This window comes from Amborella trichopoda, chromosome 3 (assembly GCF_054954075.1).
Source record: "Amborella trichopoda isolate Santa Cruz 75 chromosome 3, AtrichopodaSantaCruz75HAP2 v2.0, whole genome shotgun sequence".
NCBI lineage: Eukaryota > Viridiplantae > Streptophyta > Magnoliopsida > Amborellales > Amborellaceae > Amborella > Amborella trichopoda.
This window is the reverse complement of record NC_142338.1, coordinates 60,322,461-60,345,159: the sequence shown is the minus strand read 5'-3', so window position 1 is coordinate 60,345,159 and position 22,699 is coordinate 60,322,461. Positions and strand designations below refer to the sequence as shown.

At 35.7% G+C, this 22,699-nt stretch overlaps 1 protein-coding gene across 30 annotated transcripts; it reads right to left on the bottom strand.

Annotated features, from left to right (window-relative positions):
- Window positions 1-298: 298 nt before the first annotated feature.
- Window positions 299-21,077, bottom strand: LOC18421514 (uncharacterized). Of its 30 annotated transcripts, none has more exons than XM_088861914.1 (19): window positions 20,963-21,077; window positions 20,695-20,866; window positions 20,377-20,508; window positions 11,705-11,842; window positions 10,464-10,514; window positions 10,186-10,275; window positions 9,803-9,949; window positions 9,568-9,678; window positions 8,316-8,393; window positions 7,319-8,056; window positions 6,749-6,923; window positions 6,346-6,511; window positions 6,025-6,167; window positions 5,254-5,532; window positions 4,997-5,116; window positions 4,724-4,905; window positions 4,344-4,455; window positions 4,060-4,179; window positions 299-555 (listed from the first exon to the last, which is right to left on the bottom strand). In XM_088861914.1, exons 2-11 carry the CDS (start codon window positions 20,785-20,787, stop codon window positions 6,906-6,908), a joined length of 1,596 nt encoding a protein of 531 aa, XP_088718040.1. In that variant the 5' UTR covers window positions 20,788-20,866; window positions 20,963-21,077; the 3' UTR covers window positions 299-555; window positions 4,060-4,179; window positions 4,344-4,455; window positions 4,724-4,905; window positions 4,997-5,116; window positions 5,254-5,532; window positions 6,025-6,167; window positions 6,346-6,511; window positions 6,749-6,905. The 30 variants fall into 30 exon arrangements, with proteins under 30 accessions (XP_088718040.1, XP_088718043.1, XP_011623742.1 ...); XM_088861917.1 differs by having other exon boundaries at window positions 4,060-4,117; XM_011625440.3 differs by having other exon boundaries at window positions 6,749-6,916.
- Window positions 21,078-22,699: the final 1,622 nt, after the last annotated feature.

Here is a 22,699-nt window from a genome sequence, read left to right as displayed (position 1 = left end):
GTACAGTAGCCCGACTATCGAGACTGTGGAGAACAAAGAGATCAAGATCCTCTATTCTTAGGACTTAAAATCCTCTATTTTCTTTCTTTTTATACAGCTTGAAGTTGAAATGATCAATTGGAAGCTTTTCAAACTTCAAAACACTCTGCTCCGCTGAATTTTTAAAATGCATATTAAATGTATAATATAGGGTTCCAACCTTATATAAACTCTTTCCTTTTTGAGTTTTGACGCAATCTGTTGTCTTAAGACTCCACCAGTTGGGTTATACCTTGGGGTATGCCCTTTTCGGTCAAAATTTTCACTGAAGTCCGGAGTGTTTAATACTTCAAAAAGATAGGGAAAGACAGAGAGAGTCACTATTCATTAGAGACTAGAAAAAGAATAACATGGGATCAAGAGAAGGTTTCAAACACTTTACACGAAAAAATCCATCCATACAACACCAATTTCTAGGGCTCAATCCAAGATTTTGTCACTTCCATTGTGCTCCCCTTGCACAGATAGAGGACCACGATGCATCGAAACCCTGGGCTCCGATGCCACAGCCGAAACCTGCAGCACAGGGGACAACAAGGGGTTAGGCATAAGGATGCCTCCATGCATTTACTTGATATTATAAACATTAGCATTCGGGGAATGTTTATAAAACTAATATGTAGAAGATAATTAAAAGAATTGAAAGTTAATGGAGCATCTTGGTTAAAATTTTACCCGAATTATTTTTCTTATATTTTGTTTTGAGAAAGGATCCAATAGGACCCTCTCCCACCTAAGTGTGTAGGACTCCAACAGATCACCATTAAATTTGACACGGATATTTAAAAATATCAAGTCCCACATCCATGTGATAACTTTTCTAAAGATCCGTGCCAAATTTAATAGTGATCCTTTGGGCACATGGGTAGGGGAGGGTTCTATAGGATCATTACTCTTTTTTCTTCAAGTACTTGAGAGGCGTGTAATCCCCAAAATTCATATAAAACAAGTTTGTAGAGAAAAGAACTACAATTCAAACTACATGCGGCCATTCATTTTTCCTCTTCTAATTTGAAGGGATGCATAATTCAAACTTTGTGTGTTTTTGCGATGTAGTATTTCACTGGTAGCTCATCACCATTCAAAGTTCGTCATATGGCTATGATGATCCAAAAATTGAATTCGATATTTTTACTACAAATCAAATTTATTTGAAATTTAAGGCATGTATACATCTAACCCCTGAAATATTCCCTGAAATATTCATAGGAGTAATTTTATTTATTTTTAAAGGGTACGGTTTGCGTAGAGCCTAGGCTCTAAACAATCAAATTAGAGCCTACTTTCAAATAGCATCGAGAAATGTGGTTTCAATACTGAAAATCTTTGTGATAGCCTTAAAATATATTTTCATCTTTATTTATAAAGTTTAAAGCTTCAAAAATAGTGTAGCTTGACATATCTATGAAAACTTGAAAATTGATGGTAAAAAAATGTGTTACAGCATACACTACATTCAAAACTTGAAATCCATTTTTTTCTCATGTTCATGTATCTTGATGTCAAGATGATCAATTTGAGAATATTTGGGCATCAAAACAACCTCTTCTAGTGAAATTTTTTAGGTAGGCTCAAATTTGATTGTTTAGAGCCTCGACTCTATATAAACTTTTCCCATGTTTAAATATTCATAGGAGTATATTTTATTTCATCAGTGATCAACATTGAGCCCATACTTTTTGTCTTAGTTATGGATGACTTAACTACCCACCTACAAGATGAGGTAACGTGGTGTATGTTGTTCGCGGACGATATAGTTTTGATCGATGAAACCCAAAACGACGTCAACACAAAGTTTGAACTTTGAAGGGATGTTCTAGAATCTAATTGTTTTAAAATTAGCCAGACCAAGGCAAAATATGGAATATGAGTTTAGTAATAATAGAAATAGAAACGATAGTATATTAAAATTGATAGCCAATAAATACCAAAAAAAGCACACTTCTTATATCTTGGGTCGATAATCCAAAAAAATGGTGAGATTGAAGAAAATGTCGCCCAGAATTAGAGCTGGGTGAGCGAAGTAAAGGTATACAATCAGAGTTTTATATGATCGTCGCATACCCATTAAGCTGAAGTAAAAGTTTTGTCAGACAATTTTGCTTCATGGGACAAAATGCTAGGCAGTCAACAAACATACCTATAGGATAAATGTAGTTGAGATGAAGATATTGAGATGGATGACAAAACAAGAAGGGATAGAATTCGAAATGAATACATTCCGAAAAACTTAGGTGCGACACAAATAGGTAATAAGATGAGAGAAAGTAGACTTAAGTGGACTACCCATGTGTAGGACAGATCCAGTACAACTTCTATTAGGAGGTACGAATTAGTTCAAGTGGAAGGCTAAAATAGGGTAAAAATAGACCCAAAAGGACATGATTAGAAGTAGTGAGAAAAGATCTAAGACTTATGGCCTCACTGAAGGTATGACCCTGAATTAAGTAGAATGGCAGACCAAGATTCGCGTAACAAACCCCAAATAGTTGAAAAAAAGCTATAATGATGATGACGATTTAGATGTACCTCACTGATGTACACACCATCAAAATTTGAGGTTAATCCAATTTATAAAAAACTAATTAAGAGTTAAACACTATTAGATAATCGAGCTACCCAATAGACTCTAGATGGTGATGAGCAATGAATGAAATACTGTAGAAATTAATCGTGAGTGTTTTTAAATGTCTCTCTATCTATCTCTCTTTCTCTTATATATATATATATATATATATATATATATATATATATATAGGGATTTGTCTACAAAGAGACTGTTTATCTTTTGTACATGGATGTCACAATCATTCTTGTCCCTTAAATTTCAAAATGGGTGGTTGTAAGAGTGTTATTGAATAGACAAAGTTCCAAAAAATAAAATTTACGGACTTTGTGACCCCAAGCCATCCAATTTGATATTTAATAAATGGGAATGATTGTAACCTAATGCTCGCTTTGTAGACAATCCCATATAATGACATAATGCAACAGTTGTATCATAGTATAATACAACCACACTTCTAGAAAACCATGTTTGTGGTATTTGTATGACCCAAAATTTTGTACACACTCTCTTCATCTCAATAATCAATCCCAAAAAAAAAAAGTTTGATTTGAACTCTAGATGTGGTCGAAATGAGACCCCTCCAACAACGAATCTAGATCATTCATTTGGTGAATTTCAAAATCTTAGCCTTTACAAACTCAGAATCATTTCTTTCGTTTTTAACATTGTTCATCTAATGATAATAAAGTCATCTAAAAAAATTGGAAACGAAGAAATCTTTCTAAGGCCTCGATCTAAGAATCTTATCAAAATGGACGGCCTATGTTAATTGGGCTAAAAAAATACTTTCAAAGTTGTGTTTTCAATTTTTTTTTTCTTTTGTGATTGTTCATTAGAATGAAAAGAGTGTATATTACTATGTAACCGTTTTATGAAATCACTGCCTATATATGGGTGTGGTTTCTATTAGGTTGCAACCTTAAACAATCCAATTAAGGTGCACCTCCAAATTTTATCATAATAAGTAATGTTGGTGTAAAAAAGAATTAGGATTATCTTAAAATCTATTTTCATATATTTTCACATCTAATTATAAAATTTCAAACTCCAAAATTGGTTAAAATCAAATAAATCTATAAACCTATGAAAATCTTGAAAATGGACGGTTCAGATAATGTGTTGCAAAATGTACTATTTTTGGTACTCAAAATCTTTTTTTTTTTTCATATTCATACATCTTGATATCAAAATGATCAATTAGAGGGTTTTTAACATTAAAACAACATTTTCCAATGGATTTTTCAGGCGCATATGTAATTCTATATTTTAAGGTTGCAACCTTGTATAAACTTTTTCATATATATATATATATATATATATATATATATATATATATATATATATGGTGAGAGAGAGAGATAGAGAGTGAGAGAGGCTCCACTCACATAACCCCTCCTTCCCTGGCATTTGCAGAAAAGAAATAACAGAGGGATTCAGGGATTATAAAGTACCCGAAGGAGAAATGTACATAGAAACCAAAGAACCAGTCGCTCCAAGTGACTTCGCACCCTGTTCAAATCAGCTAAAACCTTTAACTTCTTTCAATGCAGAAAGACTGAGAGCCAGTTTCTCTGAAAGTTGAGAGAGAGAGAGAGAGAGAGAGAGAATTAGTCTCTGTGAGGGAGAGAGTGAATTCGTGTATGCTCATAGGCATATGTGTGTGTGAGAGAGAGAGAGTGAATTCGTGTTCTCTCACATGCATATAAGAGAGTGAGAGAGAGAGCGGAAGTCTCACTTGTTTCTACACGGACACTGGTGATGATGTATGGAGGCTGCATGGCTATGCGACAAGCTCATCTTCAAGGTAGGTGTACTCAAATGTGAACTCAGTTTTGATTCTTTGGCACCTACAATAAAAATGCACAAAAGAATTAAAGGAAACTCTCTAACGAATCTTAATTGCCATTACAGATGCCACAGTGCCACTAAATACAACATTAATGTCAAACAGTTAGAAAGGTGGGAGTCTTAAGGTGTGAGAGCATGTTTAGTTGTTTCTTTGTTCCCCACAACAAGTACGAGGCGAAGCTAATAAGATAAAGTTAGAAATGTGACACTAAACCAGTAAAAACGTAAAGCTTTGCTAATCAAAATTCCAGTGTTATGGCCAATTACCACCCTTGCGGGAACTCATCATTTGTTATGTGGAAATCAAAGTAGACATATGTTCCCTGTTCAAAATCATGTGTTGTTATTTTTGGCTCCTCATGCCGCTGAAACCAAGTATTGTATTTCTTGTGGTATCTCCATGACTGCCTTTTCAACTCTCTTGCAGCCAAGTACTGCTGATAAGTGTTCTGCTTAGAAAGGACATACTCTGCCATCAGTCGCATAGAAAACCAGATATTCCTTGTTTCTAAGAAGCAAAATAAAAGAATAAAAATCAACCTGTTGGTTATAAAATGCAAAGAACAATGTATCAGAGTCCACTCTCCCCCAAAAGGCAGGGTTCTCAATGATGGGAGCCTGAGTTTGAGGGTAGCTTGAAGGGGTTGCAGCAGGATGCTTCTGAAATTAGATCAAACCAAATGCCAAAATCAAGAAATGCTCAACAACATTTCAAGGGAATTACCACTATAAAGAAGGTCATATGTCTCCGACTTCAACATTTCAAAACAATAACTACTAGAAATAAAGTCTCATACAGGGACATATTTGTTTGTGCGCTCTGAGTCACTTGGTTGTGGGAGCTTGTTGTAACAAGCTGCTTCAAGCATTTGTAGATTATATAGATGATCATGCACTGCTCCCAAAGCTGCACTTGATCCACTAAGATTATCACCGATGGCACCAAGATCTGAAATGCTTCTTCGACCAATAACACCAAGGCCAACTGACGATTGGGATGATGGTAAAGGTTGCCCTGGAGATAAATCTGTATCTCTGGGCATTTGACTTTCAGCCAGTGAGCTAGGACCTGAAACCTGTAGAAGAACGAAATTCATTCCAACTAGTTTGGTTTGGTCATTTCCCAAATATAAAATCACCAAACTATCCCTGAAAAATGATGGGGATAATTTGGTCATTTTTAATTTTTTAAAATCTTTTTTTATAATTCTATATGGTGTGTGATGGTGTCAAGTACATACACCTAAAATTTTAGCTTAAACTGATTAGCAGAAAAAAGATTAAAATTCAAGTAGTGGATATGAATTTTTGACCATCAAATCAAGATCTAACGGCTGGGAGCACAACCTATACTACTACTCATTTTAGGTACAACCTATTGGTAGCTTTATCCCATATATATGTATTGACAATCAGGACCATGTGTATTCAGACAGGAACCCCAACAAGCAAGCAAAATGCTTCGCCAAAGGAGGGTTAATAAGTATTTTATTGAACTTTAAATTTAAAAAAAAAAGTACAAAATAAATTTAAAAACAAGTACAAGTATTCCTCAAGTCAAAACTTACAGGGGTATCTAATGTGTATGAACTCTTTAATTCCTCCTCATTGTTCAGGTTCCTGGTGAATGCTAAGCTTGTAGTAGGATCCACATTTGAATCATCTGATGGCTTCTGCTGGGATTGTTGATCTTCTAATTTCCCAGAGACATCTTTTTTTCAATGAAATTAAGTATAAAAAAAATGCTTTTCAAATTAGATGGCTTTTTTTTTTGAAGAACAATTTAAAGAATAAAAAAAATAACTGAAGGACTAAAGCACAAGTAGAAAACCCACAAGTGCAAAAACAGAAGAAATAAATTAATAAATCACAATTTTAAGTTTAAATACCAGAATCTTTCAATATTCCACTTGAAACCATGGCATTTTGAGCAGATCCCTGTTGCACAGTACTCAGCTGCAGTTGTAAACCAGAAGTCACAGTAGAGAAGCCCTGGGATTGAACACCAATACCTAGTCCGGCTTGTCCTGATACAGATGAGCTTTGAGAATTCAACTGCAGCAAATCAAATATTGCACAGTTATGAGCGAAGTAAGGGATAAGATTAAGTTCTGAATGACATTGCAAGTGCTGTGTATTTATAAACGGTGGCAATGTTGTTGTCAAGAAAAAACACCAAAGTTGTAGTAAAAAAACATAGCCCTATTAGGAAAGAAATGGTATTGAACTTTGTCCAGCTGACAGCATGGCAGTAAATAATCAAAATCTTGATATTAGATCATGGGAAATGACCTGCTGCAAAAGGGGGCTTTGTTGTTGGGTAATGAACTGTTTATGATTTCCACCAGGAAGATGAGGTCCTCCAAGAAGGGTACCGTGACCTTGCTGTTGTACTTGCTGGAGGCGGTAAAGATATTTCTCCCTCTGATCAGGTGCGAATTCAGGTCTTCTAACCTGTCCCTGACACCTCCACAAACAAACTTTCCTCTCAGATCAAAAGCAGAGTAAGATATTCGGATGTGATTTGTTCATAAACGTATTTTAATCTGAAGAAGGCACCAAAATATTTGACATAAATGATAAAGTAAAAGAAAAAGTCAACATTTAACATAAATGATAAAGTGAAAAGAACAATAATCATCAACCATAGGCAATTTCAAATACATAAAAAAGTTTGCATACATGCATGTTAAAGTGTGGATGTGTATATTCAATACATGAAGGTAGAACTTGTTAACAGATGCCAAATCAAAGGGTCAAAGATCATAGGTCTATCAGGAAGATGCTTCCCCAGATGAATATATAAGAAAGGGCCTTTGGCATGAAAATCATCGCAACAGTAATCAATAGAAGAAAGCATACCGCCTCGGTCTGATTTTGTAATGAACTCGCACTGTGAGGTCTCCACTGCACTCCTGAAACAACTGAAGGATTGAAAACTCTCCCACTTAAGGTAGCACCCTCCACAACACTGCTGGTGTCAGTTGAACCAGAGCTGTCATTGGACTTAGGGATCGGTTGTTGCAATAGAACTCTATTGGTCAGAGGAGAAACTAGCTGCTGAACTCCACTTCCAATTCTTTCATCTGTTCCTGCATTACTTCTCTTTGCCAATTCAGAGATTGCAGGAACTGTGCCAAGGGCTCCACCACCTGAACTCAAGCTCAAGGGAACACTAGCTGATGGTTGACTTGAGGGAATACCCCTTCCAGTACCTCTTGCTAACCCAACATCACTAAGAGCTGGAGATGGTCTTCTTCCTGGAAGGTTCGGACTATCATCCTCTTTAGTAGAATTGGCCTGAGTTATAGGTGACAATGGAGCTGAAGCACCAGATTCCAAGATACTGCGTGCAGGTCCTGGACTTGGAAGCACTGATGAAGTGAGGGTTACCCCACCTAAGCCATGGGCAAGAACACCAGCACTGGAAGTAGTTGTATTAACCCCCGTTGCCAAACCAGAACTGATTCCTGAAGGAGCCGAGGGATTTGAAGAACTCAGGATGCCACTTTTGGAAGAAGGAGGCGTCCTAGGTAGGGTATCAGAATTACTATCTTGGGAAGCTGTTTCTTCAGTGTGGTCCCTAACGGTGCTTCCTTGCTGAACATGAGAAACAAATAAAGCTCAAAAAGGAGAAATCCAAATACATAAGCTATTTGTTTTAATCAATAAGGCACAACAGCAAAATACTTCGTAGGGTTACAGGGTTACAAAATAACAGGGAATGCCAGATGACATAACTATAGGGATTTCAAATCTGCAGCACTTCAAACTTCAAGCCTCAGGAAACAGGTTAGTGGTTTTCTTTTCAAGATATCAAAAATTAAAATGTACTTTCTCCATTCAGAATACGACTTACAGATAGCTGAGTAGGTGAAGCTGTAACAGAACTCTTCATGCTTAAAATCCCACTGCCTGCTGTGGAAGAACCAACACCCTACCACAATATATAACATGAAGAACATCATGAACTGTCCTTTTTTTGCAGGAAAATAATAAAGTACAATCAGCAAAAGGAAACATGTAATCAACAATTTTTCACCTCATAGGACCCTGTCAAGTGGGATCATAGTTTAATTCAAAGAGAACATATATATATATATAAACCTTACAATAGCTGGGCAGCTATAATGAATAGTAATATAGGAGGAATGGGAGCCGTCAGATCTTCATCATGTAGTTCAGAATACATATCACTAAATGAATTTTACTATTTTTTCTAGAAATCAGATCATAATGAAATTTTAGACATGTAAAAATAGGGTGCACAATTAAAAAATATATAAAAAATATTTCCCAAAATATAAAATGACCGAAATACCCCTTGAAAAATGATGGGGGTAATTTGATCATTTTAAATTATAGAAAATAATTTTTTTATATTTTTATATAGTGTGCAATAGTGTTAGGTATATACACCTATATTACTATTCATCTTAATCAGATTTATATAAAAAAATTAAAACTAACATAGTGATATGTATTTTGAACACGTGATGAAGATCTTACGGCTGGGATTCCACCTATATTACTATTCATTATAGCTGCCAAGCTATTGTTAGCTTTTTCCTATGTATATATATATATATATATATAGAGAGAGAGAGAGAGAGAGAGGAAAACAACGAAACACAAGTTATCCCACAATAAAACACCAAAAAATGAAAAAGAAACGAAAAAACAAAACAACGTTCGGGCTGTGTGCCATATCAATCAAGAAATGAATAAAATAGGCAAATATGAGCCAATATGACCCATAGAAAGCAGTCCACAATATGTTAAAAACCTCCTTCATGTGAAGCAAGAGCGGAAGACCAAGTGGAGTAACAATATCTGTGCTGAAGTCTTCCAACACGTCAACAATTAATAGAGTAAATGTTTTTCAAGTAGTTACAAAAAGTGGGAGAGTGGAGCTCATCAAGCATTCGAAATTAAAAAAAGAAGAAGAAAGAAATGTTGAAAAGCAATAAAAGAGTTCTTTTAAGCAGAAAGGCTATTTTCCAGAGGCTCTTCACCCTCATACTAAAAAACAGAGAAAATTCAAACAAAGACATGACCCTTGACAATAAGTCAACATAGAGTACATGCACAATTTCCTGCACAAATGTTACCTTAACGAGGCTAGGGGGACCAATGGCAACTAGATCTTCAAGTGCTTCCACTTTGTCCAATGGTAATGAGTTGTACAGCTCATCGACATCACTAAATTCATCAAAGTCCTCCTTTCAAGAGATAAATCATGAAAAAGAGGACAAACATAATATTGGCATCCATTCAAATGTTGGTATCAATCTGCAATAGAACCAAAATGAAAACAATGAAGAAACAAAAACATTGAAACTAAACCTGATTGCGCTCAACGTAATCCTCCACGAAATCCCTAACATCATTTACTTGTTCAGGACTCAATTCATCATTATCCAAAAGTCTCAAAATCAATTCTAGCTTCATGATATGAGCCTTATGCCGGGTAATAGATTCCTCCAAATGCGTCTGCAAAAAATCAACGTCATAAAAAGCGAGATATACACCAAAGATGGAGAGTTTCATAAAGGCATGTGCATCAGTCTCGAATGCAGAGACAATAGTGATCAGTTAATGCAAGGATGTGGATATAAAATGAATCATGATAGAATCATCACCAAAAATAATAGAAAGAATCATGATAACATCCTCACGAAAACGGTATTTTGTAAACCATATGTTTATAATAGTATCTGAAAACATACCAGCCGAGGAGGTCTTGTTTTTCCTTTCTTTACAGATAGGCCCTCAACTTCAGCTTCATAGCAGTCGATCTGACCCTCCAAATCTCCCACCTATCACAGATAAGGACAAATTTAAACAGTTACATTTTCTCTGATTCACATGCATTTAACTAAAGTAAAAAATGAAAAACCAACTTGAAATGCCATTAGTAACAAAGCATACCGTCCAAATCTGAAGCTAAGCTGATATTAACATTAAGCAAGTAATATAGAGAGCAAGAAAAAAATCTTCCTCTTACCGCAGTGTTTAACCATTCCCTTGTCTCTGCTTTGGCCTTTTCTTTCGGGTCCTATCCCGGAACAACAAAAGATGTAACAAGTTGGCAATAAATAACAAAGAAAAAATAAATTCCAATTGCAATATATGTAGTACCAACTATTTGGTAAAAAAAAAAACAATCAAGTTGCCTCTCCAAAACACATATTTTTCATGCACAACTCAAAAAATGCATGTTTTTACTCAAAATAGAAGACTGCAGCTTTTTCTTGCAGTTAGTAAAAGCACACAAACATTTGACTAGTTTCCAATGCGTTCTAATTTTTTCCTGTTTAATTCCTGGCTGGTGCATGTTTGAAGTTTTCTCTCAAATTTTTTTTTTTTCTTGTTCAATCTTTTATGCAATGAAAGAACTTCAATTTCCAAAGAACTTTTAAGTTTTTTTTAAAACAAAAAAATGATATGTCCCTCTCTTTCTCCAATTAACCAATATATTTCAGTCCTAATACTCATTTAGATGAAAAGCCAATCTTTATAATAAGATAAATCCCTAAGACATCACAAAACAAGGCCCACAAATCAACCATGAACAGAATAAAACTCACTCAGCTCCAGGAGATAGAGCGCTCTCGTGCGTGCGCATGCACACACATAGATACACGCATGTATTCATACATACATACATATGAACATGCATGGGAAAATATTTGGTAACCCTATTTCAAAACTGTAGAAAAGAATGCCAGAGCAAACAAAATCTGGAATGGGTATTTTTTGACCTAAATTTTGGGAATCTTCTATCATTCACATTTTCAAGGAGAAGAAAAACAGTTTTGTGTTTTAAAATGCCTAGATTTGATAGCCATTAATGAATGGCCAACAACAGTTATTAGTGTAATTTAGGTGGATCACTTTTCTTGACCTCCAAAACCAATTTGTTTAGACTGATCACTAAGATGAACAAATAAGATACCCAAAATTCAAGTAAAAGAAATCCCCCTTGCCAGTTTTTGCCTGTGGTGTTTTTCGACAGCCATGAGCCATGGGCATACCATATGCTTTCCATATGCGTGTCACATTGGGTAAATAAACTTCAAGTAACAAAACGTAATCGCCAAAGGATTACAGAAACACAGAGAATAGGATGCTCAATTATTCAAATCTTGGATACTACACAGAGAGAACAGGATGCCCAATTATTCAACACTCCAGCACTACAAATAAGTAAGATTAAAATCATAAGGGAGAAGCATAAGGACTTACAGTTTTCGGTTGTTGGCCTAGCCCTTCTTTTGAGAAGGCCTTTGTCTTAGTTTCCTTTTCGCAAACTTTAAATCGCTCCATTTCACGCTCTATGAGCTTGCGGGCATCCATTAGAGCCTGCTCATAAGACGCACTAACCTATGTCAACATATATAAAAAACTGATCAAAACCATATACAAAGCAAATCCCAAAAATCTATGACAAAATAATATTTAAAAAGAAATAAAGAGATAAACACAGTGATATCATTCATTACAACAATAAACAAGATCACTTCCTGGGAAACCACAAAGCATGCAACAAGAGAGTATATCTTTGAAATTTCAAAGATGTGCACCAATCTAAAATTATACCACTCTATAATTATAAATGAAGCAGCATTTAATAGCAAAGATATCCAAAAGTAGCTTTATATAAATGGAACAAGCTAGCCTCGTTGGGAAGAACGCAAGGACTGCAGAAACATTTCAAATGACCTATGTCCTTCAGCACACAGAAACACAACAGCCTATCCACCACCAAGTTGTCCTCCTAGTTACACTAGTGATTCCATAGCAGGAATGGAAGATAACATGTCCAACAATTCGGCAAGCATCTACAGAAAGCACCAAGAAAAGATGGCATTCTTTAAATCATTCAATAACGTGGAGAGAGCCACCCAAAATCACAAATTCACAATAAGATCTGAATGCTGCATTCACAAATGAGAACGCCAATCAACAAAGCATGGATCACAACTAAAATCAAATCAAAGTTGCCAACCATGATCAAACAGAATCTGTTATCATTGCTCTTGTCCCCAATAAGAATCTTTCTAATACAAATGGTTACCCAAGTACAAAACCCCCAATAGAGAGTAACTACAAAGCCCACACCTGAAAACATTGTTCAATAAAGCAGATCACCCAGAGCCTAGGCGGTCCAAAAGGCCTAGGCGCATCTCCCAAGCCTAGGTGGCAGTCCCTGAGCGGCCGCCTAGGTGTTACGGCACCCGCTTAGCTTAGGGGAGGAAATGACTTCTTTTTTTTTATTATTCTATTGAGTTTTTTTGAAATATTACAGCTTTTAAGGATGGGTTTTAGGTTCATTTGAAACCTAAATCCACAAGAACCCATTTTACAGATAAGGAAACCTAAAGAAAACTAGATTTTGAAGTCACAGAAAATGGATTCAAGCATCACCTAAGTAGATTAAATTTAGTTTTGGAGTTTTTTAATCCTATTAGAAGGTGTTTTTTAATAATTTACCACCATAAAACATATATGAGGTGGGAGTTTGGAGTTCAAGCAATCAAAGTAAGTGCAAAACTTATATTTTTTAGATTGCTTGTTTTATTTTGAGATGTCTTCTTCAGGATCTAGTTGAAGTGGAGATCCGGGTTGGAAATATAGATATAACCCGAATCCAAATGACAAAAATTGCATTAGATGCAATTATTGTGAAAAAGATACAAAAGGGGACATAAACCGGTTGAAGAAACATCTTGCCGGTATAAAAGGAGATATTGCCCCTTGTAAAAATGTTCCTGAAGCTATCAGAGAGGAGATTAAGCAATATATGAGTTCTGCAAAACAAAAACAGGAACAAAATCCTTTATCATTTGAATAGATCTATCTTTGGTTCTTCTAGAATAAGTCATCCGGGTTGGAAGTATAGTAATAACCCGAAACTAAACGATAAAAATTGTATAAGGTGTAGTTTTTGTGAAAAAGATACCAATGGGGGTATTAACCGATTCAAGAAACATCTTGCCGGTATCAAAGGAAATGTTGCTTCTTGTAAAAGGTTTCTGTAGCTATTCGGGATGAGATTAAGACAATTTCTAAATTTAGAAGAACCAGAAAAGGATGAAGATGAGTCTTGTTGTATGGAAATATTTTCTCCAGGTTCTTCTAGAAGTGGTGATCAGGATTGGAAGTATGGTTATAACCCGAATCCGAATGACAAAAAACGTATTAAATGTAATTATTGTGGAAATGATACTAATAGGGGTATTTACTGGTTCAAAAAACACCTTGTCGGTATTAAGGGGGATGTTGCCCCATGTAAAAATGTTCCTGAAGCTATCAGGGAGAAGATTATACAATATTTGAGTTCAGGGAAGCACAAAAAGATAGAAAATGGTTGAGCAGCCAAGACTCCTAGGGCCTCATCTGCACATAGTAAGGAAGAGGTAGAAGAAGAGGAGGAAGATGCAGATTCAGAAAAAACAGAGAAGGACGAGCGTTATATTGAAGAGGGAGAGAACTCTGATGATGATGGCCTCGAATCTGATGCATATGATGAGGCTTACCTTATTCTTTCTGATGATGATGATGACTGAAGAATGAAGAGTTGAAGACGCTTGAGTGCTTGACTCTTGGTGTTGAGTGTTGACTATTGTGTCCTAGACTGTATATTTTCTTTTTCTTATTTTTAGTTTCTACTTTCTAGTTTCTACCATCTAACTTTTGTGTCTATCAGACTATCAGTGTATGCTTGTATGGTTTTATTGTTTTAGCATTGTATGAAAATATAGATTATAGTCATCTCTTCTTGACTTCTATCTTCTTTTTTTCAACTGGGCCGCCCAACTTCTAGGCGCCCTCTTAGGTGGCCTAGGCGCTGGGCGGCCTGAACCCCCATGGCCGCCTGGGGCGCTTTTTGAAACACTGTCTGAAAATATCTCTAATAAAAACCAGCCAAGATCTACATTAGATTATTCTCACCATCCCAATCCCTATTATCAAATCCCCACAAAGTTGTCCTGTGCAGTATTCTCAAGCCCAGTTACCTCATCCAAAGAGGATGCTAACCAAGAGGAAGCACATGTTCTTTTCCTTTCAAATTAATAGCTAACGAAGAGGATGCTTATCTAACAGAACAAGCAGCCCTTCTGGTCCACCTCATGAACAACCCGCGCCACACAATACCAGCAAGCAATTGAACAACTATCCCTCACAGATTATTTCATTATTCTCGCTGCCCATGCAACATAAAAGCCAATTGAAAAAATTAATACCAGAAGTGTTTTTCAGTGAGAAATTCATATTTTTACACAATATAGAAATGCTCCATTCTCTCAATATTGTCAATTCATTATTTCCATCAACCTCTTTTCTTTATTGACAATTCCACTCTATTTCACATGCCCACACAGTTCTATTTCACATGCCCCCCAAGTGTTTCTAGTGAGGTTTCGAGAGAGAAAAACCTTCTGAAAGACATAAATCTGAAGATTTTCAACATCCTCGAATGCTCACAAAATTAAAGGATATTCCTCCGAAATCTTTTTGAGGCTTATAGTGGTTGTCAAAGAGGAGATTTGGAAACCAAAACTTTCCGGTTTGGGCTGTATATTTCAATATTTTTTATTAGGTTTTTTTTTTGTACAATTTATTATGACGTTATTCTTTGCTTTTTGTATTTTCTTTTTGATAATTTATGACATGTATTTGATATGCTATCAACTATTTAAATTATAATTCACCCAAAGAAAAAAAATTAAATTATTCTCCCAATTTGATATTTAGTTTGGAAAAGCAATTCAATGGAAAAAAGTTCACTGCCCTCAAACTGAATGAGTTTTTTTTTTTTTTTTTTTAATGCATGAGTTTACATATATGATTCATAAACCATAACTTTTATCCCCATAATATATTTTTTGCATGAGTTACTTTAACAGTTGCCTTATTAAATAATTGCATGAGTAATATGTTTTTTCGATTTTATGTGCTAAATCATTGTAATTTTGATGTGTAGGTTTTACCTAGATTTTTTTTTGCCGTGTCTTGCTTTACTTCGTCCTTGGATTGTTAAGAACTCAATATATTAAAGGGTCAATGTAATAATTCCGTCTACTCCATTTCCTATTTGTAATTTTTTTGACAATCATTTTTTTAATATTCTTTGGATGACTAATTTGAAATTTCAAATATTTAGACTATGTAGTTGTAAATTAATCTTGCTTTTGTGTATGTATCTAAATATATTCAAGTTTGACTTTGTTATTTTTGTGCAAGTTTTAGGATTAGGTAATAAGTTGATACTTGATAGCTAAGGGCTGTAGGTGAAAATGTCTTCCTCGAGTTCAAGTAAGCAAACTGATCCGGGTTGGAAATATGGATATTGTGGCAACCCTAATGATAAGAATAAAGTAGCTTGCAAATTTTGCAAAAAGGAGTACAATACTGGCATTAATAGATTGAAAAATCATTTGGCTGGCATAAGAGGGACATAAGAGGGGATGTAGCGCCATGTATTCAAGTCCCTAGAGAGGTTAGGAAAGAGATGTCGAATCATTTAGAAGAGATCCAAAAGAAGAAAAAACCAATAAGGAAACAATATGAAAACATTAGGGCCTCTACAAATATCTCTGGAATAAATGATGAAGATGAAGAGGGAGGGGCCTCGATATCTAGACCAATTATCATTGGGAATAAGAGACCTCGGAGAAATGGGCCTATTGATACATTCTCACCCCCCCCCCCCCCCCCCGATCCCGAGGTGGTGGTTTGAGAAAAGGAGCAGACTAGTCTAGAGAGTCATTTGAAGAAGTAGGATAGAGAAAGGGTCAATCAATATGTGGCTCAATAGTACTTTCAAGAAGGTCTACCATTTAATATTAGCCAATTTGGGGTTCCATGCTATGTTAGAGGCAGTGGGGCAGTTTGGTCCAAGATATAGGGGCCCTACACCTTATGAGCTCAAGGGACCTTTGTTGAAGAAAGAGGTGGAATTAACAAATGCCTACCTAAAGACCCACAAGGATGCTTGGGGTAGATGGTGGGTAATTGTTATGACAGATTTGTGGACTGATAGGAGGTGTATGAGTATTATGAATTTATTAGTTTATTGTCCCATGAGAGCCATTTTTTTAAAGTCAATTAACACATCCAATAAAATTCATGATACGGCTTTCATATTTAGTGTTGTAGATTAGTGCATTGCGGAGGTGAGAGAGGCACATGTTGTGCAAGTTGTCACAAATATGGCAGCTGGTAGATTGTTGGAGATTTCAAGGCTGCACATTTTCTGGACGCCTTGTGGTTCATTATATCGATCTCATGCTTGAAAAAATTACCACAAAGAGAGAAAAATCTAAAGCTATAACAATTTTTATGTATAGCTACACCAATGTTTTAGCCATGAGGAAGAAGTTTACTAATCAAACTGAGTTGGTAAGGTTGGGGGTCACAAGGTTTGCCACTTCATTCTTGTCTTTGGATTCTTTGAATATGCAAAGAGACAAGCTTCGAACCGCGTTTGTGTCTGAAGAATAGAAGGAGAGCAAGTGGTCTAAGGAGGCAAAGAGCAAAAAGGTATGACATTGTTATAACACCTAGGTTTTGGAGTGGGGTTCAATTTTGCATCCATATTTTTGAGCCCCTTGTGAAAGTGCTTCGCCTTTTTGCTAAAAGGAACCGGCAATGGGGCATATTTTCAAGGAAATGGAGGTTGCAAGAGAAGAAATCAAGCGGAACTTGAAGCAAGATGAAAAAAATATATCACTCCATTTTGAAAATTGTAGATGACAAGTGGGATATGCAGTTCGAGAGACCCCTACAGCTAGAAGGGTATTTTCTCAACCTTGCTTATTTCTATTCTGATCTTGAGATAGAGAGAAGGGATTCTACCATGGAATCATTTAACAAGTGCAATGTGAGGCTCCAAACCGACTCAGATGTTCAAGACAAGTGTCTATGGAACTTGACTTATATCGTTACTTTACGGGGACAATTAGGACGAAGGCAAAGGACAAAAATATATTCACGTAAGTTGAAGATGTATTTGTCATTTAAATTATTACTCCATAATTAACTTGACTCTACTTTTTAAAATTTTAAATTTATTAAGATATATGTATTCTACTTGTTTTTATTTTTAAATGTATTATAGCCTCTTGGTGGGGCAACCATGGACAAATTGCCCCCAACTTGCAAAGGATGGCGCAATGGATTTTGAACTTGACTTGTACATCATTCGGCTACAAGCGCAACTTCAGCACATTTGAGATGGTACGTCCTATCAATTTACTACACTAACTTTCTCGATACTTTTTTTTTAGTAAAAACTTGTAATAGGGAAATGACATATTATAAGAAAAGTACATACAAAGAAGAGAAGTAGACTCGATCAAAAGAGACTGAACAACCTTGTTCCATTCAATATAATCAAAGCCTAAAGGAGCACCATCTAAAGTGGTTTCAAATTGAAGACCCCATACTTGTGAAAGATTTAGATCCAACAAGTGTATGGTTGGTCAAGCAGAATGCTGGGGACGAACTTGTATTTGAGGGAGAGAGATTGACATGGACCCAAGTGCAACAGGGAGTTGGTTTGGCATTGAGCCCTATAAGAGCTACTAGATCCAAAACCCAGAGAAAGGGGAAGGAAGTGGCCCAGGAAAGGAAAGGGGGAAGGGGAAGGAGAAGGTGCAGCCAAAGAGGAGGAGAACGATCTTGGAGGAGGAGGATGCAAACTCAGAGGAGACAAGGGAAGAAGGTTTTTATGAAGAGGAGGAGGATGACTCTTATATTAATGGCTTGGCATCATCATCAGATTCAGGTGCACTTGATGCTAGACGTCGACCTCATGTTGCTAGTGATGATCAAACTCAACCTCATAATTGATTTCATCGTATTTGTGTGTGAAGAAGACTGCTTTTCGTAGTTTATGGCCTTCGATTGTTAAATATGACTCTTTTTTTTATGAGTAATCTGTTGTGACTTGTGAGTGGCAAGATTTAATGAACATCTTGAGTTGCCTTTATCTTTTAATGTTGCTTTTAAGTATTAACTATTTTATTTATAGTTTAAAGTCGTGTATGTTTGTTTAATATGTACTTCTAACTTCTGAACAATATATTACATACAAATCTTACTTTCTTAAATAAAAAATTGGAATTCTATATACAATAAGGGAGGGGGGGGGTCCAACAATCCGCAAGGATCTACCACCCCCCCCCCCAAATGCAGGCACCTTTGTGTCCAACATAGCACATGCTATAATTTTGTGTCTGTTCCTTTCCTTCACATAGCCAATTTGAAGTAACCTTTGGATCCCCAGAGTTTCTTTTTCTCTCTTTTCTAATCAAACAAATGAATTTATAATGAAGGCCTTAAACCCTCCCTAAAAGAGATTATATTCAATATCTTGGGTGATGGGTCGATAATCCAAGAGAATTGAGGGATTGAGGAGCATTAAATTAGAGCTGGGTGGGCAGAAGTGGAGATGTGCATCCAGACTCTAGAGTTTTATCTAATCGCCGCATACCAATGAAACTGAAGGGGACGTTTTATAGGACAACTCTAATACCAACCATGCTTTATAAGACGGAATGTTGGGCGGTCAAGATTCAACATATCCATAGGATGAGGATGTTGAGGTGGACGAGTGGCAAGGCAAGAAAAGATAGGATTTGAATGAATACATCCGAGGAGACATTTGGGGTGGCTCTAATAGACGATAAGAGGAAAAGAAGACTTGAGCGGGCTAGCCATGTGCAGCATAGACCTAATACAATATTAGTTAGAAGGGGTGATTTGGTTCTAGTGAAAGGCTCTAAAAAGGCAAGTGGAAGGCCCAAAAGGATATGGATGGAAGTAGTGAAAAGAGATATGGTGACTTATGGTCTGAGTGAGGGTATGATCTTTAATCGAGTAAAATGGTAGAACAAGATTCGTATAGCCGACCCCAAATAGTTGGGATAAGGCTCAGCTGATTATGATGATGATGATCCCTCACTGTAAAACAATTCCCCATTGTAATACATCTATTCCAACATAATCACCCCAATAAAATCATATCAAAGGCCTCTTCCCCACCCCCTTGCCTTGTCCAAACCTATACCCCATTCCCATACCCTGGAAAAATGCACCTTTAGTGGTAATAATCAAAATGGGATTCCTCATTTGACATTGAGAAGCATCATTAAATGCGGTCATCAAATCAAAATAACAATTGATAATATAGCAAAAATAAATAAATATTAGTGAAGCTGAGTAATGTAAATCAAATTCCACAAAGAATGGCATGTAAGCCAGGTTGATTCTCAACCATATTGGTGGCATATCCACATGTATTCGAATACTGATGTTAATCAAAGCAAATTCTAGCAAATCCAATGCAGAATTTTGCATAGAAATTTGTGGAGTGTGTTGCATGGCGAAACATAGATAAATCAAATTCCCAAATGGCAAGTAAGCCAGGTAAATTCTCAATCATATCCACCTACATTCAAATACTCTTGTTAATCAAAGCAAATTCTAGCAAATCCAATGCAGAATTTTGCATAGAAATTTGTGGAAAGTGTTGCATGGCGAAAAAGATATTAGAAAGAGTTTCAACTCCACCACCCTCAAATCCAAAATACATATTGAGATGCACAAAAACAAAGTTCAAATAACTCAATTAAATCAAGTCCTAAACCCTATTGTTCAGAGAAAAAAGGGCAGAATTTCTGCAGCCAGATTTCACAATCCACTATACGGAATATTTAACAACATCAAAAATCAACAATGAACATACATTTATACGTAATCCACACCAGACAATTCTATCATATTCATAGAAAATAACCCACATAAAAATACCAGCATTGCAATCAAGAACAGAAGCCTGGAAAGGAAGTTGAGAAAAATGGAGTAAAGAAATATAACAACCAAGTGAATAGACGGAATTCAATACTGACTTTCTTGTCCTTGATTTCGCTGGACTGAATCCATGTCTTGATCTGGTCCCTGTACCTTTGGAGTTTCTTAATCTCCTTCTTCAAATCTGCTTCAAATTTCTCCTTCTGATTTGCATTCTCAGTGTCATATACCTGAAAAGCCATAGCCAAAATAAAGGACTCAGTAACAGTCAAGGGAAATAAAACATCTCAATCGACCACCAATGAAGTCCAAGTTATCCTGATACAGAAAGGCTAGCATCATAGCTGCTACTAATATCAACAGAAACAGGAAGAACATGGGTATATAAACTTGGTTTTCAAAAGAAGGAGCGTGACCTTGTTCCAAATGCTATCGAAGACATCAACGCCTTCCTGAACCTTCTTCAACACCCTATCGATCTCCCCCTGGAGTTTGCGGCTTGCTCCCATGGTGATATTGCAGAGAATTGACCAGAAATGGGGATTCAGTCATCAAAGCTTGCAAACTGTGCCTAAGTGACGATTGTTCCTGTTAGAGATAAATAGTAAAAAAGCGGAGTCGAATCGAGAATCAAAAACAATGAAACTGTGCCTCAATGGAAATTAGGGTTGAAAAAGCACTAACTATAGCACAGATGAGGGCAAAAGAATGTCAATTTACTATTGTTTGCGATTGCAGAGAACCAGTAGACTGAAAACAAAGGCTGTCTTCCTTCCACGAAGAGAGAGAGAGAGAGAGTGCCAGGATTGGGAGCCGAAAAGATAGATTAATAGACGTGATGAAGAGAGAGAAAGTGCCTAGAGAGAGAGAGAGAGAGAGAGAGAGCGAGATGAGGGTTTTGGTCCTTTTTGTACTCCTTCAAGGGCCAAAAAAAAATGTAGGGTTGCAACTTTAAAATGTACAGGTTGTTTTCATGCTCGAAAACCTTCTAAATAAACATCTCCGCATCACGGAATATGAAAAAATAAAATAAAAATTCAAGTTAAAAAAAAAGGTGCAGTTTGTATAGAGCCTAGGCTCTAAACAATCAAATTTGGGCCCACCTTCAAATAGTTTCGAAAAATGTGGTTTCGATACTGAAAATCTTCGTGATAGCTTTAAAATACATTTTTATCTTTATTTATAAAGTTTAAAGCTTAAAAAATAGTATAGAACGACATATCTATGAAAATCTTGAAAATTAACGGTCAAAAAATGCATTACAAAATACACTATTTTCAAAATCTGCAATCCATTTTTTTCTCATGTCCATGCATCTTGATGTTGAGATAATCAATTTGATGATATTTGGACATCGAAACAACCAATTCTAGTAAATTTTTTGAGATAGGTTCAAATTTGATTGTTTAGAGCGTTGGCTCTATATAAACTTTTCCTTTCAAAAAATGATGCATCTTACAACATATTGTCTAGACCATCCATTTTCAATATTTTTATGTGTTTATAGATCCAATTGATTTTAACCATTTTTAAAGCTTAAAATTTTATATTAAATATGAAAATAGATTCTTAAGCCATTCTAAGGTTTTTTTATTCTGAAATTGCATCTTATAATAAAATTGGGAGGTCCAGCTTATTTTGATTGTTTAAAGTTGCAACCTTATTCAAACCACACCCGAGAGATAACTTGGAAACTAGAAAATAGTATCCATATACAATGTTTGTCCTACCAAATGATGGGAATAAAAAGATGGGGAATCGAATTCGTAAGTATTTATTTCCACTTCAATGCTATTTTTCAAACTCTAGTTTGGAACACCAACCACTGCAATTATGGCCACATGGGCATCACTGCCCTAGTAGGGTTGTGAAGGGAATTTAAAAATGTTCATGCAGTCTATAATTTCATGAGTTCTTGGTCCAAACTATACCAAGTATCTGATTGAAATCCGATTATTTTAAGAAATAATGTTTTTTAAATTCGTTAAAAATTGTGGGTTTTCAACATATCTTCAATTAATCTTTTTTTTTTTTGGGAACAATTATAAATCTATAAAAAATTGTTGAAACTTCACTCCTCTTCATTGTTTTGATGTCTTAGAATATTTTCTCATGATATGCACATTAAAAGTGCGATTAAATTAAAAATCTTGATTTAATAAAAAATTCTATAAATTTTTTCACAAACATATGCTCATTAAAAGTTTGAATAATATAAAATAAAAAGCACTGTCAACATATTTCTAGAAAAAATACTGCTAGAACAATTACATATCTCAAAATAATAGGTAGAGTTAGAAGAAGAGTAACCCAATGAAAAATGTTATTTTCTTTAAATCAAAGATATTGCTATAAAGAGGAAGAGATAAAACAAATAAAAATTTGAGTTTAATTGCACATGTTGTTTAGTACAAGTAAGCT

Bases quoted from the DNA above. Each gene is read 5' to 3' on its own strand.
- LOC18421514 (XM_011625440.3), bottom strand. From the start codon at position 20,787: ATGGGAGCAAGCCGCAAACTCCAGGGGGAGATCGATAGGGTGTTGAAG. The intron at 20,509-20,694 runs GTCACGCTCCTT...ATGGCTTTTCAG, and splicing joins TCGATAGCATTTGGAACAAG to GTATATGACACTGAGAATGC. The intron at 5,533-6,024 runs GTAAGTTTTGAC...GTTCTTCTACAG, and splicing joins CATACACATTAGATACCCCT to GTTTCAGGTCCTAGCTCACT.